The sequence below is a fragment of the Protomyctophum bolini genome, assembly GCF_963924005.1.
Source record: "Protomyctophum bolini genome assembly, chromosome: 10".
NCBI classification, from domain to species: domain Eukaryota; kingdom Metazoa; phylum Chordata; class Actinopteri; order Myctophiformes; family Myctophidae; genus Protomyctophum; species Protomyctophum bolini.
In genome coordinates, this window is record NC_137871.1 from 5,914,330 (window position 1) to 5,928,452 (window position 14,123).

The 14,123-nt window shown below is 40.9% G+C and overlaps 1 protein-coding gene and 1 pseudogene across 2 annotated transcripts in view; one reads left to right on the top strand and one right to left on the bottom strand.

Moving 5' to 3' along the window:
• Positions 1-210: 210 nt before the first annotated feature.
• Positions 211-4,441, top strand: LOC308322126 (protein unc-93 homolog A-like; annotated as a pseudogene). Its single transcript has 8 exons — positions 211-300; positions 594-775; positions 1,662-1,669; positions 1,980-2,099; positions 2,286-2,497; positions 2,603-2,738; positions 3,877-4,010; positions 4,116-4,441. The product of its transcript is annotated as a protein unc-93 homolog A-like (transcript).
• Positions 4,442-13,668: 9,227 nt separating this feature from the next.
• The window catches only part of LOC308322127 (uncharacterized protein), a gene marked incomplete at both ends in the record, with an annotated part of 1,927 nt that continues 1,472 nt past the window's right edge, over positions 13,669-14,123 (bottom strand). The window contains one exon of the mRNA XM_080773321.1: positions 13,669-13,798. Within this exon, the coding sequence (XP_080629447.1) occupies positions 13,669-13,798 (130 nt within the window). The remainder of the gene's footprint in view (positions 13,799-14,123) is intronic.

The following is a 14,123-nucleotide window of genomic DNA, read 5'->3' on the forward strand; positions in this document are numbered from 1 at the left end:
AATTTATGTCCTCTCTGCCATGTCTGTAGGGGGTGACAAAGCACACTAACAGGGGTGTTAGACATGGCATGATGGCACATACATGATGTGATGGCCTATTAGTAGATCGGCTCCTACAATTATTATTATTATTATTACTACTACTACTATTGCAATAGCCTAATTATTTTGTTAAAGGTGAAGTTCCTTGGGGATTAACAAAAAGCAGAAATGTTCGACCGTAACTTAAAGAACGTGGTTGTGGTCTCCGTTGGCTTCCTGTCACTGTTTACGGCTTATGCTGGCCTGCAAAGTTTACAGGTAAGTTCACAAGTTGTCTCAGACAGATGGGAGGTTCATTCACACACAGCAGAGTGTTCGTCAGGTATACTGAGTACGAGTATACCTGACGAAGGCCCCCCGAGGCCCAAACGTATTGTTTTCCGCTCTGTTGTTAATACATTATTTTGGGAGCTTTTAAAACGTGTGTGCGGATCTCCTCTCTCCTTTCTTAGTTACTTCTTTTGGATCCTGCACCCTTTGAAATGTGTGGATGTGCGTGCACCTCTTGACCATTACAGTTTCATCCATTACCTTGTATTTCTCCTGTGCAGAGCAGTCTGAATCCGGAGGAGGGGATGGGGGTGGCATCTCTGAGTGTCATCTATGCCTCCATGATCGTGGCCTCCATGTTCCTGCCCCCCATAATGATCAAGAACCTGGGCTGTAAGTGGACCGTCGTGGCCAGCATGGCCTGCTATGTCTCCTACTCCTTTGGAAACCTCTATCCTGGATGGTGAGACGCCAACCCGGAGGCATCCTTTGGTTAGACATAAGGTTGGTGAGGGGTGTGTTAAAACAACCAGATTAAGGTTGCTGAGGTGTGTGTTAAAACGACCAGATTAAGGTTGCTGAGGGGTGTGTTAAAACGACCAGATTAAGGTTGCTGAGGGGTGCGTTAAAACGACCAGATTAAGGTTGGTGAGGGGTGCGTTAAAACGACCAGATTAATGTTGGTGAGGGGTGTGTCAAAATGACCAGATTAAGGTTTGTGAGGGGTGCGTTAAAACGACCAGATTAAGGTTGCTGAGGGGTGCGTTAAAACGACCAGATTAAGGTTGGTGAGGGGTGCGTTAAAACGACCAGATTAATGTTGGTGAGGGGTGTGTTAAAATGACCAGATTAAGGTTTGTGAGGGGTGTGTTAAAACGACCAGATTAAGGTTGGTGAGGGGTGTGTTAAAACGACTGGATTAAGGTTGGTGAGGGGTGTGTTAAAACGACCAGATTAAGGTTTGTGAGGGGTGCGTTAAAACGACCAGATTAAGGTTGCTGAGGGGTGCGTTAAAACGACCAGATTAAGGTTGGTGAGGGGTGCGTTAAAACGACCAGATTAATGTTGGTGAGGGGTGTGTTAAAATGACCAGATTAAGGTTTGTGAGGGGTGTGTTAAAACGACCAGATTAAGGTTGGTGAGGGGTGTGTTAAAACGACTGGATTAAGGTTGGTGAGGGGTGTGTTAAAACGACCAGATTAAGGTTGGTGAGGGGTGCGTTAAAATGACCGGATTAAGGTTGGTGAGGGGTGTGTTAAAACAACCAGATTACGGTTTGTGAGGGGTGCGCCAAAAACATCATGCTTGGTTTTAAATTGTGAATTAATTTACTTGCTACTTAATCACAGGCAAACTTGTTATAGTTTTATGCCTTTGCCGACAGTAGCCTAGACCAGAGCCATTATGTTTCCGGTTGTCTGTCTGTCTGTCCGTCCGTCTGTTCCAACATTGTGAAAGAAATATCTAAGGAACGCCTTGAAGGAATGTCATGACATTTGGCACAATTGTCTACTTTAGACTCAAGGATGAACCGTTTAGAAATAGGTTGTCAAAGTCTAGGGTGCCAATAGCCGAGTGATTGAGGCATGTACATTATGATGTACAGTATATGTACCACCATAGGCTCTGGTACAATATTGACTAATTAAATGTATGTGGTCTTCCAGCCAACATCACAGACGAACAGTTGGAGCTCTGTGGAGCGGCTGTATGTGACCTCCAGCCAAACGTCACCACCATCAAACCAGCACAAGAACTGGTCACGACGCTGGTCGCGGCCTACATCGGTAACATCATGATCATTTTATGCTTATTATTTTGTCTTTTATTTCGTATTCATCATTATTATTATTATTATTATTATTATTATTGTATTTATTTCATAATGCTGGATGTCATTCTATCTCTGAATAATCTTCTTTCCAATGATTAAAATAAAATCTCTCCCCTGGGGGGTTGAAACTGTTGTGTAGGCGTCGGGGTGCTGGCCATGGCCATCGTGGCCGTGTTCCTGGACAACATTGACCAGAGCCAGGCCAGGGAGTTCCGTGGGAACCGGGAGCCGTTCTGCAGCACCTTCTTGGCCACATTCCGGCTGCTCGGAGACCGCCGGCTCCTCGTCCTCATCCCTCTCACCATGTACGGCGGCTTTCAAATGAGTTTCTTCTCTAGCGAGTACACCAAGGTGATGAGGGGCTTGGGTTTTCCTTGTGAAGAGGGAAAAACAGCTTGTTTTTTTTAATGTATTTAATTTTTAATGTATTTTAATATTTTTTTGTTTCCATTACAGAGCTATGCCACTTGTGCACTGGGCATCCATTATGTTGGCTTTGTGGTGATCTGCTATGCGGCGTGCAATTCACTGTCTTCCGTTGTCTTTGGGAAGTTGGCTATACACACTGGCAGAGCTCCTCTCTTCTTCCTAGGTAAACATCCAAGTCCATGACCAAGGTCATTACAATATACTTTTAACAGTGTACAGAAGGCAATTGTTGAGTTTCAGCCCAAGTTCGTTTGCAAATGTGTCCACCAGAAAATGCAGTGTGACAGATACTGTAAATATAATTAAGGGAATGTATGAATGAATGTCTGTCTGTATAGGAAGCAATGTCGTTGCTCCTCGCTGGCTGCACCAATGGCTCTGAATTTCCACACAGGCAAGGCCATTATATTATGGAGGTCACTTTTTGTTCAATTTGTCTGGCATCCAGTGCCCAGCGCTTACAGGCCGGTAGTCTCCAAGGAGTTTTAACGAAGCCCTTTTTTTCAATTTAACAAATTTAACGCCGTTTATTAAATGTATTAGTGAATACATTATCTCCATTGACTTCTAATGCGAAGACGTCTCCCATTCAAGTATTTTTTTACTATTCACAAAACCTGGTAGGAGATTCATAATAAAATAATTGTCGGCCGTCTCACAGTGGTGCTATAACAGCCCACTTTACGTTTTGCCGTGAACCGTAAAGCAGTGTTTCCCAAACCTTTTCATGTCAAGGACCCCCAAATTGACACTAACTGACTGTGGTTAGTCCAGGACTCCTGGCAATGGACCCTACGCTGGTGACACATGTCGCTCACGTAACGCTTTCTCTCTCCTCTCTCGTCTGATGTGCAGTGCACATGCAGTGAGGCAACTCGGGCATGGCGCAAGACTCCTGTCCTCTCTCTTAAAAGTTTCCCCCATAAAACTGCCTCTGAGACCAGACCTGACATCAATAATATGATCTAATAAATCACATTACCCACACTGTACATCATTTGGTGTGCATATACCGTACACGAACGGTATAAGGACTAGTACTGGAAACATACAGTAAAAGACAAATGGAGCGTCTCTTTCACAATGAGTCTACACTAGCGGTGCTTTGCGTGGCTAACTAATCAAGGATACTAAATTATTTCATCTTCCTTGGAAGAGTAAAACCACAGACAGAGACAGGAAGAAAGATGTTGACGACTAGAGTATGGAACCTAATTTCAAAGTTGTTTCACTCGAAGCCACAAAAGATAAGACTTTACGGTAATAAGGTTTCTCAATGCCGTACGTCTCTCCATTTGCAGCGGCGGCCATCAACTTCTCCTGCATCGTAGCCTTGCTGTACTGGAGGCCTCATCCCGACCAGCTGCCCGTCTTCTTCGTGTTCCCTGGGCTGTGGGGCATATGGCAGACGCTGTGTGGAATATACAGACCAACTGTGAGAATATAGACTATAGTTTTAATTAGTTTCATTTGAGATATAAATATTGAATTATGAACCCTGGGGGTATCATGTTCTTTCTTTCCTTCCTTCCCCCTCCAGCCATCTATGGAGTGCTCTTCCCCCGAGACAAAGAGGCAGCGTTTGCCAACTTACGCGTGTGGCAATCCCTGGGCGCCGTCGTCGCCTTCGCCTACAGCACCTCCATTTGCCTGGAGACCAAGCTGTACATCCTTCTGGCTGTCCTGCTGCTCACCGTGGTCACGTACCCCTTCGTGGAATACGAGGAATACAAGAACCCTGTGATGTCCGTCGAAGCGTCTGCCTGCGAGAGTTCCGACCATGAGAATAGAAGGCCTAGCTACATGGGTCCGTCTGACCAGTCTGAAGAGTCAGCCAAGCACATCACAGCTCTGAGCAATCTGTAGATTCTGCCTCGTGTTGCGATTGTTTTCGTCTCTCCATTGTGTCTTTCCTCGACTCTTCAATGTGTTTTTATGAACAATATCCCTTTTTAGCAGATGTGATCTCTTTTTTTAACGTTCTGTTTATTTTTTTTTATGTTTTTTTTTTACAAATTCAGAAATAAATTGACAGCGACGATAGGAGGATCTCTAAGCAACACCAGACGTCTTGTGTGTTTTCAAAATCAAGCACACGCACACACACACACACACACACACACACACACACACACACACACGCACACACACACACACACACACACACACACACACGCACATACACACACTACTTTTTTATATATGTGATGTATGCCATGCTTTTGTTTTTGCTTAAATGTAAGTCGCTCTGGATCAAGAGCGTCCGCTAAATGCCTAAATTGTAAATTCTTTAACAGAAACAAAACACAGAAGTAGGCCTACATGTCTAAGAGGATAAACCCAATAAAGCCTATATGGCATGTTTCCATTGGGGTCCAAGGGGTACATACAAAGGGTATTTTCACTCGCTTCATGGGGTGGGAAATTTGTCTTTTTGGTTGATTTATTAAAAGTTTGCAGAAGTAGGCCTACATTTCAAGTAGAACTCAATACAATAACTGTTAACTGTGACTGAGTGGACGACACCATAAAGCATTACACTTGTTTACAATAGAGGGCCCACCATTTTCAATTAATGTTGCAAAACATTTAGAGACGTACGAATATAGACATCTATATAGTCAAAACAAAACAGGAAATCATCGTGAGGAAAAAGGGACAAGAAAACATACAGTGAGGGGGAAAGGGGATTCAGATCTCGAGGCCTATATGCTTTTTCTTGGGTTTAAATCTTATTAGCAGACCTGGTAGTTTAAATTCAAGTTAAAACGTTTTGGAACCAGCTGCCTGCACTTGTTCTATGTGGCTTATCTACAAGGCACACACCAAAGGGTCGGGACAAACACGGTTTTTAAGGTGAACCACTGCATTGGTGTAGTTTACGTTAAAAAACGCTTTGTCCCGACCCGACCCTTTGGTGTGATTTGACTCTATAGTCTTACTCTTACCTCGTGTTCAATTTATTCAACGCGATGCAAAAATGTGTTTACAAACCAGCTGTCCTCCTGCAGTGTGTAGAACAGACCAGTGTCCAGCTGTTTGTTACTCGCGGATTTTCTAGTAGTCTCGGAAATGTCTCTTATCTCTGGACGTTAGCCTTAATACAGGAAGTACGTGGCCCCAATTTCTTTCCAACATGGCTCTGCCGTAATCGAGTGATGTAATGAAGGCGCAAATGAGTCCGTCCCTGCAACAGTATATGAGATGGTGTGGGATGAGAGTGTGGGCATGATGGCAATGATTGATAATGGTGGAAGAAGGCTGTTTTTGTGATCTGGTTAACATGGAGGGCTGGAGGGAGATGGTGGGATATCCATCCAGGGCAACACCAACGCTGTGGACTGGGTGGAGACCAGGGGCTGACAATATGGAGCTGTCAATGTTCAAGGAGAAGTAGTTATGAGTGGACCGTGAGAGACTCTGCAGGACCAATGATGAGGATTTATTGCAGTAAAGAAAAGAAAAGAAAATCAGGATTTCACATAGGCTATACAACAGGGGTGAAGCCTCATCTCACTGACCTATACTTTATTAGGACTGTGTGCATTTGGCATTTTGTGTCCAGGTTCCAAAATGACATGATAATAATAATAATAATGAATTTTATTTATAATGCACTTTTCATTCACAGGGAATCTCAGAGTGCTACAAGGTTTAAAAACATACGATATCATAAAAGGTTAAAAACAGGTTTAACAAAAACAGTGCAAAACAGTTTAGCACAAAAAGGCCTTCCGGAACAGGAAGGTTTTCAGGCCTGTTTTAAAACATTCCACAGTCTGTGGCACTCTCAGGTCCATGGGGAGGCCATTCCACAAACGCGGCGCCGCCGAGCAAAAGGCCCGGTCCCCCATGGTGCGCAGCCTGGCGTCGGAACCAGGTAACCTAGACAAAAAATGTTCAGTGATAGAGAGGGGGGATATAATTTAAGACGAGAACTCAACTTCAAAGTACACTATGTTAAATTAAAATGTATGTGCAATGTGCATGTATGTGCATCTCAGTTTGTGGAGTCCAATTGTGGAACGGATTAAGTAAGGAGGTGCAACTCAGCCCTAACATTAACCACTTTAAGAGGTCATACAAAAATATGACCTGTTAAAAGGTCATATTTAGGCGCTATCTAGACGAGGAGGGGCGGCGTTGAATATAAATTTTGAATTTATAGTTAAAGTACTGGTTTTACCAGTAGTATCGACTTTATTTCTATTATGTCCGAGATTGTTTTATTTATTTATTTATTTTGTTCTATTTTCATGTCTTCCTTTAAGCAACGATAAACCGAGTTGTTAAAAATGTATAAGGGTAAAAACCCAGGGGGGTAGGGGCCTAATAAGTTTTACACTTCACCCTACTCCTTTTCGGACATTGTTAAGAGTATTTTCTCTTTTGTTTCAGTGTTGTTTTTTAATGTATTTGACTAATGTTCGAAATAAACTCATTCATTCATTCATTCATTCATTCATCGTGGAACATGGAGCAGGAGCTTGTTTGCAGATCTGAGGGTGCGGGTGGAGGATGTTTTTGGAGGGGTGATTAGTTCCTGTATGATTGCTGTCCGTGCGGTGCTGAGCTCTTGTTGTGTGCGAGGCCTGCAGGCAGGCATTGCAGTTTTATTTTGTTAGCTTTTCTTGCGATAATATCTGGCCTGACAAATTATTTTGTAAATAATTTCCAATAGCTTACTGACGTGTTGTCCAGGTGTATGAACAAATAGTTCATTATGTTTTCACTGTCAATTTTCCTCTTGAATCTTTTGGATGAAAAACCCCTCTCAGGCTGTGCCTTAAAATAAATGATTACATTGTTTCTCTCCGTGTTAAGAGACCGTGGACCATGAAAGAACTCTCGTTCCAAAAGAAGCATGACTCTGTCTCCAGATGAAATCTTCTTTTCAAACGTTTTGATGAATTAAACAAGTGCCACATTCAAGGATGAGGCCTGCCTGCATGCACCTGTAACATTTTATTCCACATGGTTGTCTATCTATTGTTATACCACACACAAGTAACTTTTAGATCAATATAGTTAAGCGCTTTGGGGCTCCTTGCACGTTCTTTCTTTTTTTTTGCATTCCTTCCTTTTTGTATCGTTTTATATTGTGCTAAATAAATCATAGACTCCATGGTGGTGTACACACAGGTAGGCTACTTTACCCCTGCGGTACCAAAGCCTAGCAGAAATTATCTTATTGCCATCATTGTTGATGTTGCTGTATATGGTATACACAATTCACATGAACACACACCGGATATGTTAATAATTTATTACCGCATAAATAGGAACATTCATATTTCTACATTTGATAGGTGTTCAGTGATGGATAGTTGTGGATGGACAATCCTCCTCCCTGTCGACATATTTTGTGATATTGTCCAGAAATTTGAACAGTGTCTGTTTTCTTTGGGAATGGCTCAGCTCACACTTCGTACCCTGCATCCAAGACAAAATAACAATTGCTTATTACAATATCATTTGAATTGAGACCCTCCCCAACGAAATAAAGAAAATGAAAACACGAGAGCAACATGAACACATTATATTGTACACACATATATTTCTAGTTTGCATAAAAGCATATTAAAATAAGCATTGTGTTGAATGTTGGTGAAACTATAATCGAATGCATTTTTATAGCACTTTTCCAAGTGCTCAAATCGCTACACAATGGTCCATTCATTCATACATCGGGAGGTGAAGTGGTGAACAGTCGATGCCAGCGTCCTCACTTCCCACATTCATACATCAATGGTGGCAAGCTACCATGCGAGGCACTGACCGACTCATTGGAGGCAATGTGGGGTTCAGTGTCTTGCCCAAGGACACTTTGACATGTAGACAGCCAAAACAGGAGGAGCCGGGATTCAAATCGCAGACCCACGGATCATTGGACGACCTGCTCTACCTCCTGAGCCACAGCTGCCCCAGACTACTGTATAGGTAAACACTGGATTTGGGAGACTTCTGCTTACCTCGTTATCATTGACCAACTTCAGGACAAGTTGGAGATGTGGAAGTCTGGAAAGTTGTTTCTTTGTGCCGTTCAGAGATTTGTGATGTTCGATAAATTCTCCCAGACTCTTCTCAACCAAACAGAGGCAATTCGAGAGATTCTCCTCCTGGGAAGAAGACAGAATTACAGAATAAATATTATCAATATAACAATATGCAATAATGTTGTGTCTGTCAGGGTTAAAATAGGAGTCAGGAATGAAGCTTCATCAAGTACACACGATGCAACATGATGCTGCTGTGATAACACTGGATGTTTTATTAAAACATCTAGAAACAGCAGATTACTAGTAACAACAATACCAAACTATATATGTTAAGAACAGTTCATTACAGTTTGTGGAAAACATACCACGCATGGTTGTGCGTAGATAAACTCCCTCAATAGCTCCTGTTAAAAGAAAAGAAGAGAATTGGTCAAATCTTTTAGAAATTACACATTTTCTAATTTAGTTAAATCATAATGATTTTTTTCTATGCAAGATTTTGCAACACTGAATGTAGCTTACCGTGTGATTTTCTCTTATAATTTTTACATCATCTTTCATTACACATATCAGTCTAAGCTTTTCTTCAGGACGAAGCTTGTGATTACGATTACGGTGATTCAGCAGTGCCTGCTGTTTAGAAAGAGATTGAAAAAAGCTCTTAGAAATGACACATTTGCCCAATTGGATAAATCATGATTAAAAAATGACACTGAAGATTCTGCAACACTGAACATAACTTACGTGGTTATTTTGGACTGTTTTTACTTGACTTTCCTTCTGGTGTCTCATGGGATTAAATGTATGGTTATGTGGTGCTGCGTAGACCAACATGAATGTCATAGAGAGGATCCAAAGAGTCTTCATGGCTGAGGTACAGCTCAGTTGTCAAGTTGAGATGGAAAGCTTACTAACATACACTCAAACACTGGTTGCTTATATACTGCACACTACCAAATTATCACACTCTCACACCACTACACATCCTGATGAAGACTGAGATTACAGATTCATGGCATCATCTTCCTGATGACCAAATAAGGACCTGCCATCAGGCTCATCAAAGTCATTTTCTTTCTTCTGTCATAATAAGATTCTGCAAAAATAGGCAAACATTCAGCAACAAATAGCAGTTCCACAAACTCACAATGTGAGCTTATATGTAGAGCGAAGAGAATTGGTGTACTGTAGACTTGTATAAAAATGAAGGGGGCTAAGTACGGACCTCTAGGTATATATATAATGTGTCTGTATGTATATAAAAAGGAGGAATACATAGGCTATAGGCTACAAAGGAGGAATACATAGGCTATAGGCTACAAAGGAGGAATAGATCATACACTATGGGACAACTGCTTGAGTAGAGATACCCACATTCATCATAATATTGATTAGCATGAAGTGAAGCTCTTGGAAACGGCAGGAAATTGGTGGTGAAGATAAAATGTGGTCAGTTTTGTGTCACGGCTTATAACTTGAGGGAAATGTGTGACTGACAAATATATTTATATGACAGGTTTACCGTTGCGTAACACAAACGAAGAAGAGGATGCACATTCTGATGAGAATGAGATGACGTATGATGATAAGATCACGCCTCACACAGGTGTGATTTTTCACTCAGAGAGGGCTGAATGCCTCTGGACCAAATACACCAGATTCAAGAGCGTTTTTCCGCTCTGATTTCATTATGTTGAACTCTAAATCTTAGTGACCCCCCCCCCCCCTCTCTCTCTCAATACATTATTTATAATGTATTGTATCCATCGATCCGTCCATCCATCTAAGGACCATTGAGCAGATGATCATTGAATGGAAAATGGTGAGTCACTTGCTGCTAACGTAGGTAGAAATGTTGTCAAATGCCTCTCTGATCCCCTCCGGGGGTGTTTTGGGGGATCTTCCAAACCATCTTATCTTCAATGCTTCTTTCACACGGAAATAGTTACATGACATGATAAAAGCCTCTTTTTTGAGGGGGGCTATCCCCTCCTATACAGCTTTAATGTTTGTCTGAACAAACGTAAAAAATGCCATTGACGAACGGAGAATTTACGTCATATGTGTCTGAGCAAATCGGCATATGTATGTCGGTGGGAACCCTTGGCCAATAAGGGTTCACCATGATGTCCGATGATGTACGATGATTAGAGCGATAGACATTTTGCGTGTCTTTTAAGTACCAGGTCTTATTCCCTAACTGATTATTTTCTTATCCTCGTTTTTCATCATTTTGGACCATGGGCTATAGCCCATATCGTACGGCATACTATAGCACGCCGTTTTTCACCATTTTTGAGGATTTGAAAAAAAAGATGGTTTATAGCCCATCGTTTTTTTTTCTCGTTTTTTTATCCTTGTTTTTCATTATTTTGTACCATGGGCTATAGCCCATATCGTACGGCATACTATAGCACGCCGTTTTTTATCATATTTGAGGATTTGAAAAAAATGAAAAAAACGATCGTTTTTTGAATTTTTGATTTTTTTTAATCCTCGTTTTTCATTATTTTGTATGTAGGACTAGTAGCATGCCGCAGTTTGTGCTATTGCCATAGAGAATGCATTAGGCGTCTAAGTTAAATAACTCAGAAACTATAAAACATTTCAAAGTAAAACTTTCCAGCATGTGTCTCCACAGTAAGCTGAATAATAAAAAGTGTGAATGGAGTTTCTAGGTGAAAGTGATTTTTGACGTGCCAATTGAGCCCCATTGTAAATTTGAAAGCACTATATTTCTAAAACTATGAAACATTTCAAAGATTCCTTTTCAGGCAAACATGTCCACCGTAAGATGAACCTAAGTAGGCTAGAATGAGGTTGGTAGGTCTAACCAATAGAGACAGCTTGAATCTTTTTTGTAACCGCCCCTTGGAAAAAGTCCTGAAAACGTCAAGACTAATATCCCACGTAGCCCAGCGCAGTGGTATGTTACATTAGTATCGCAACGCGAGGCTAGAGCGGTTATGTTGTGAGTCCTCTTCATGGCGTGCAGACTGGGATGTTATCCCCATAGGTTATTTATTTGCCTTGCTCATCTTCAAATATACTATTTAATTTTTCACTAAAGACGGAGTGCCTTGGATTCTTTTCTTTTCAAGTCTGCAATTCACATTTTGACAAGCAGTACTACTTGGAGGAAGGATACCTTTTTGTCTATATGGTTTTACCTGCATCACCAAAGAGCACCCATCTAAGAGCCACTAACAGATCCCTGCAGCGCTTCCATTCCTCTATTTCTAAATTATCCCCATAGGTTGTTGCTGGAGACAAGGCATCCAATCAGCAATCAGAAGTAGTCGGCGGTATGGTTGCCAGTGTAGTCAACTTCTTCGTGTCAGAAATAAGCTAACCAGCCTCCCAAAACCAGCCAAGCAACTGTGAGGTGATGAACAACTAACAAGCGAAGTGTGGCGGGAATTGTGCGGACTAGGCAACCCAAAATGTCGAATAGGTGTCGTTCTCTCGCAATTTACGGTGTTGCAAGTTTCAGATGTACCGTATTCATAGACCTGCTGACCTGCTTATTGCTTTGCAATCAGCAGGTAAAAAAAGTTAACCTTTGCATAAAGGTCATTACACACTGGCGAATTAGCGACGCGATTTATTTGTGCGAATAATTCACATTTTTTTAAAACCAGTTGAAGTCAATGCAAGCTTCCACATCAGTGGCGAATGTGCGAAAATGTGACAGTTTTTACTCTTTATTTGTTCGCTCTGGTGTCGTATTTTGCAGAGATTCGCAGGCGAACTGCAACATGTAATATTTCGTATTTTCAGATCGCTTATTCGCATCGCGTCGCTAATTCGCCAGTGTGTAATGACCTTTAGACTGCATGGTTGCCAGTCTACCATTAGACTAAACTCAAAATGCTATTTGCACCAAAGTTACAGGTGTAGGACATTGATAACTACACTAACACATTAAATTGATTTAGTTGAATCTACTTTTAGTTGAATTTGAAGTCTTTTTAAAAACAGTTTAAATATACATTTATACATTCAAGTGTTTTAAGTTCCATGTAGGCCTAATCCTGGACTAAGACACGCAACTCATTATAGAATGACAGTTTACTTTTAAAGTGAAATTACGTATTGAATTTAATCATGTAATTATTGATTGACATTTATCTTATTAAAAATACAATCATACCATCATCCGAATGTGTTGCATTCTCTGTTATGGAAGTGTAATTTAATTGTGACCAGATTTGGTCCAGATTTCATAGCTTCAAATTGACATATTGGTTGTTCAGTTTGACCCACCAGTTTTGGAGATATGGCTTATAGAGTAATGTCTTACAGAAAACAGCGAGTTGAGAAAACAGGCTCGAAAGGTTCACTTCTGTGGACTCTATAACATTACAACTAGCTACATGTTTAAGCATTTATTTCATATTTACAAGTCGATTTCATCTCTGACATTTATTCTGCTATTCTGCTTGAGCTATTAACTCATTTTGGATAAAAACTAAATAATATTTTTCTCTCCTCTTGAAGCTGCATGTTGGCAGCCACTCAGTCAAATCTGTTCACATTTGATTATGTATTTAATAATAATAATAATAATAATTGGTATCAGAAACTTCATTATTTATTAAATGAATAAAAAGAGGAAGTAGATTAAAACAAAAGTATACAAACTTTACATTCCAAGTCCCAAATGATTTGCATAAAACAAGTAATCAATGTTCTAAAATGTTGAGATGTTGTAGAATATCATGAGAAATAGATGCATGATAACTTTTACTGCACCGATTAAAGACTGTAACACATCATAATGCATGTTTCAATACATCATCCAGTAACTGATACATTGTGATAATGGTGATTTCACACCAGTGGTACCCAAACCTTTTAGCTCGAGAGCCAAAAGATACATCTGATGTCTCACCTGGCCCCCAAACCAGCAGAACTATCACAATATTCACCACTTCTTCAAATGGGTGTTCTCTCTTTGATTTTGTATTGATTTATGGAGAAAAAAAAAAGATTAAAGGAAGAAAAGTTTGATTTATATTTGAAAAAAATCCCTTGAATATTTTTGTAAGAATCAATGTGTCCACGACCCACATATATAAGGACACATGGTTCCTAAACAGCTCGTTCACACATCCAGTAGACAGACGAAGAACAGGCCCAGTCGTGCCAGCCCCCGCCGCTGTTAGTGAGGGCGCAGTCTTGACCCCCCCTGTAGTCGTTTGGCTGACCGGACAGCCAGAACCTGCAGACGATGGTGGACAAAGTATATACATTCAAGTGAATAAATACTAAAGTATGTATATAGTAGTAAGTATTCCAAAAAAATCTGAATTAAAAATAAAATAGCAGATCTACAAGCTCTCAACAGGTTGCAAACGAAGTTGGAACAACGCAGGGTTCAGGAGGGAAGACCACACTAAAATAGCAGACCTATACAAGCTCTCAACAGGTTGCAAATTAAGTTGGAACAATGCAGGTTCAGGAAGGAAGACCACACCAAAAACAAATCTCCTCCCGCCACGCCACAGCACACCAAACGTGCATTTTCCTGCCCATCATTCCATTTC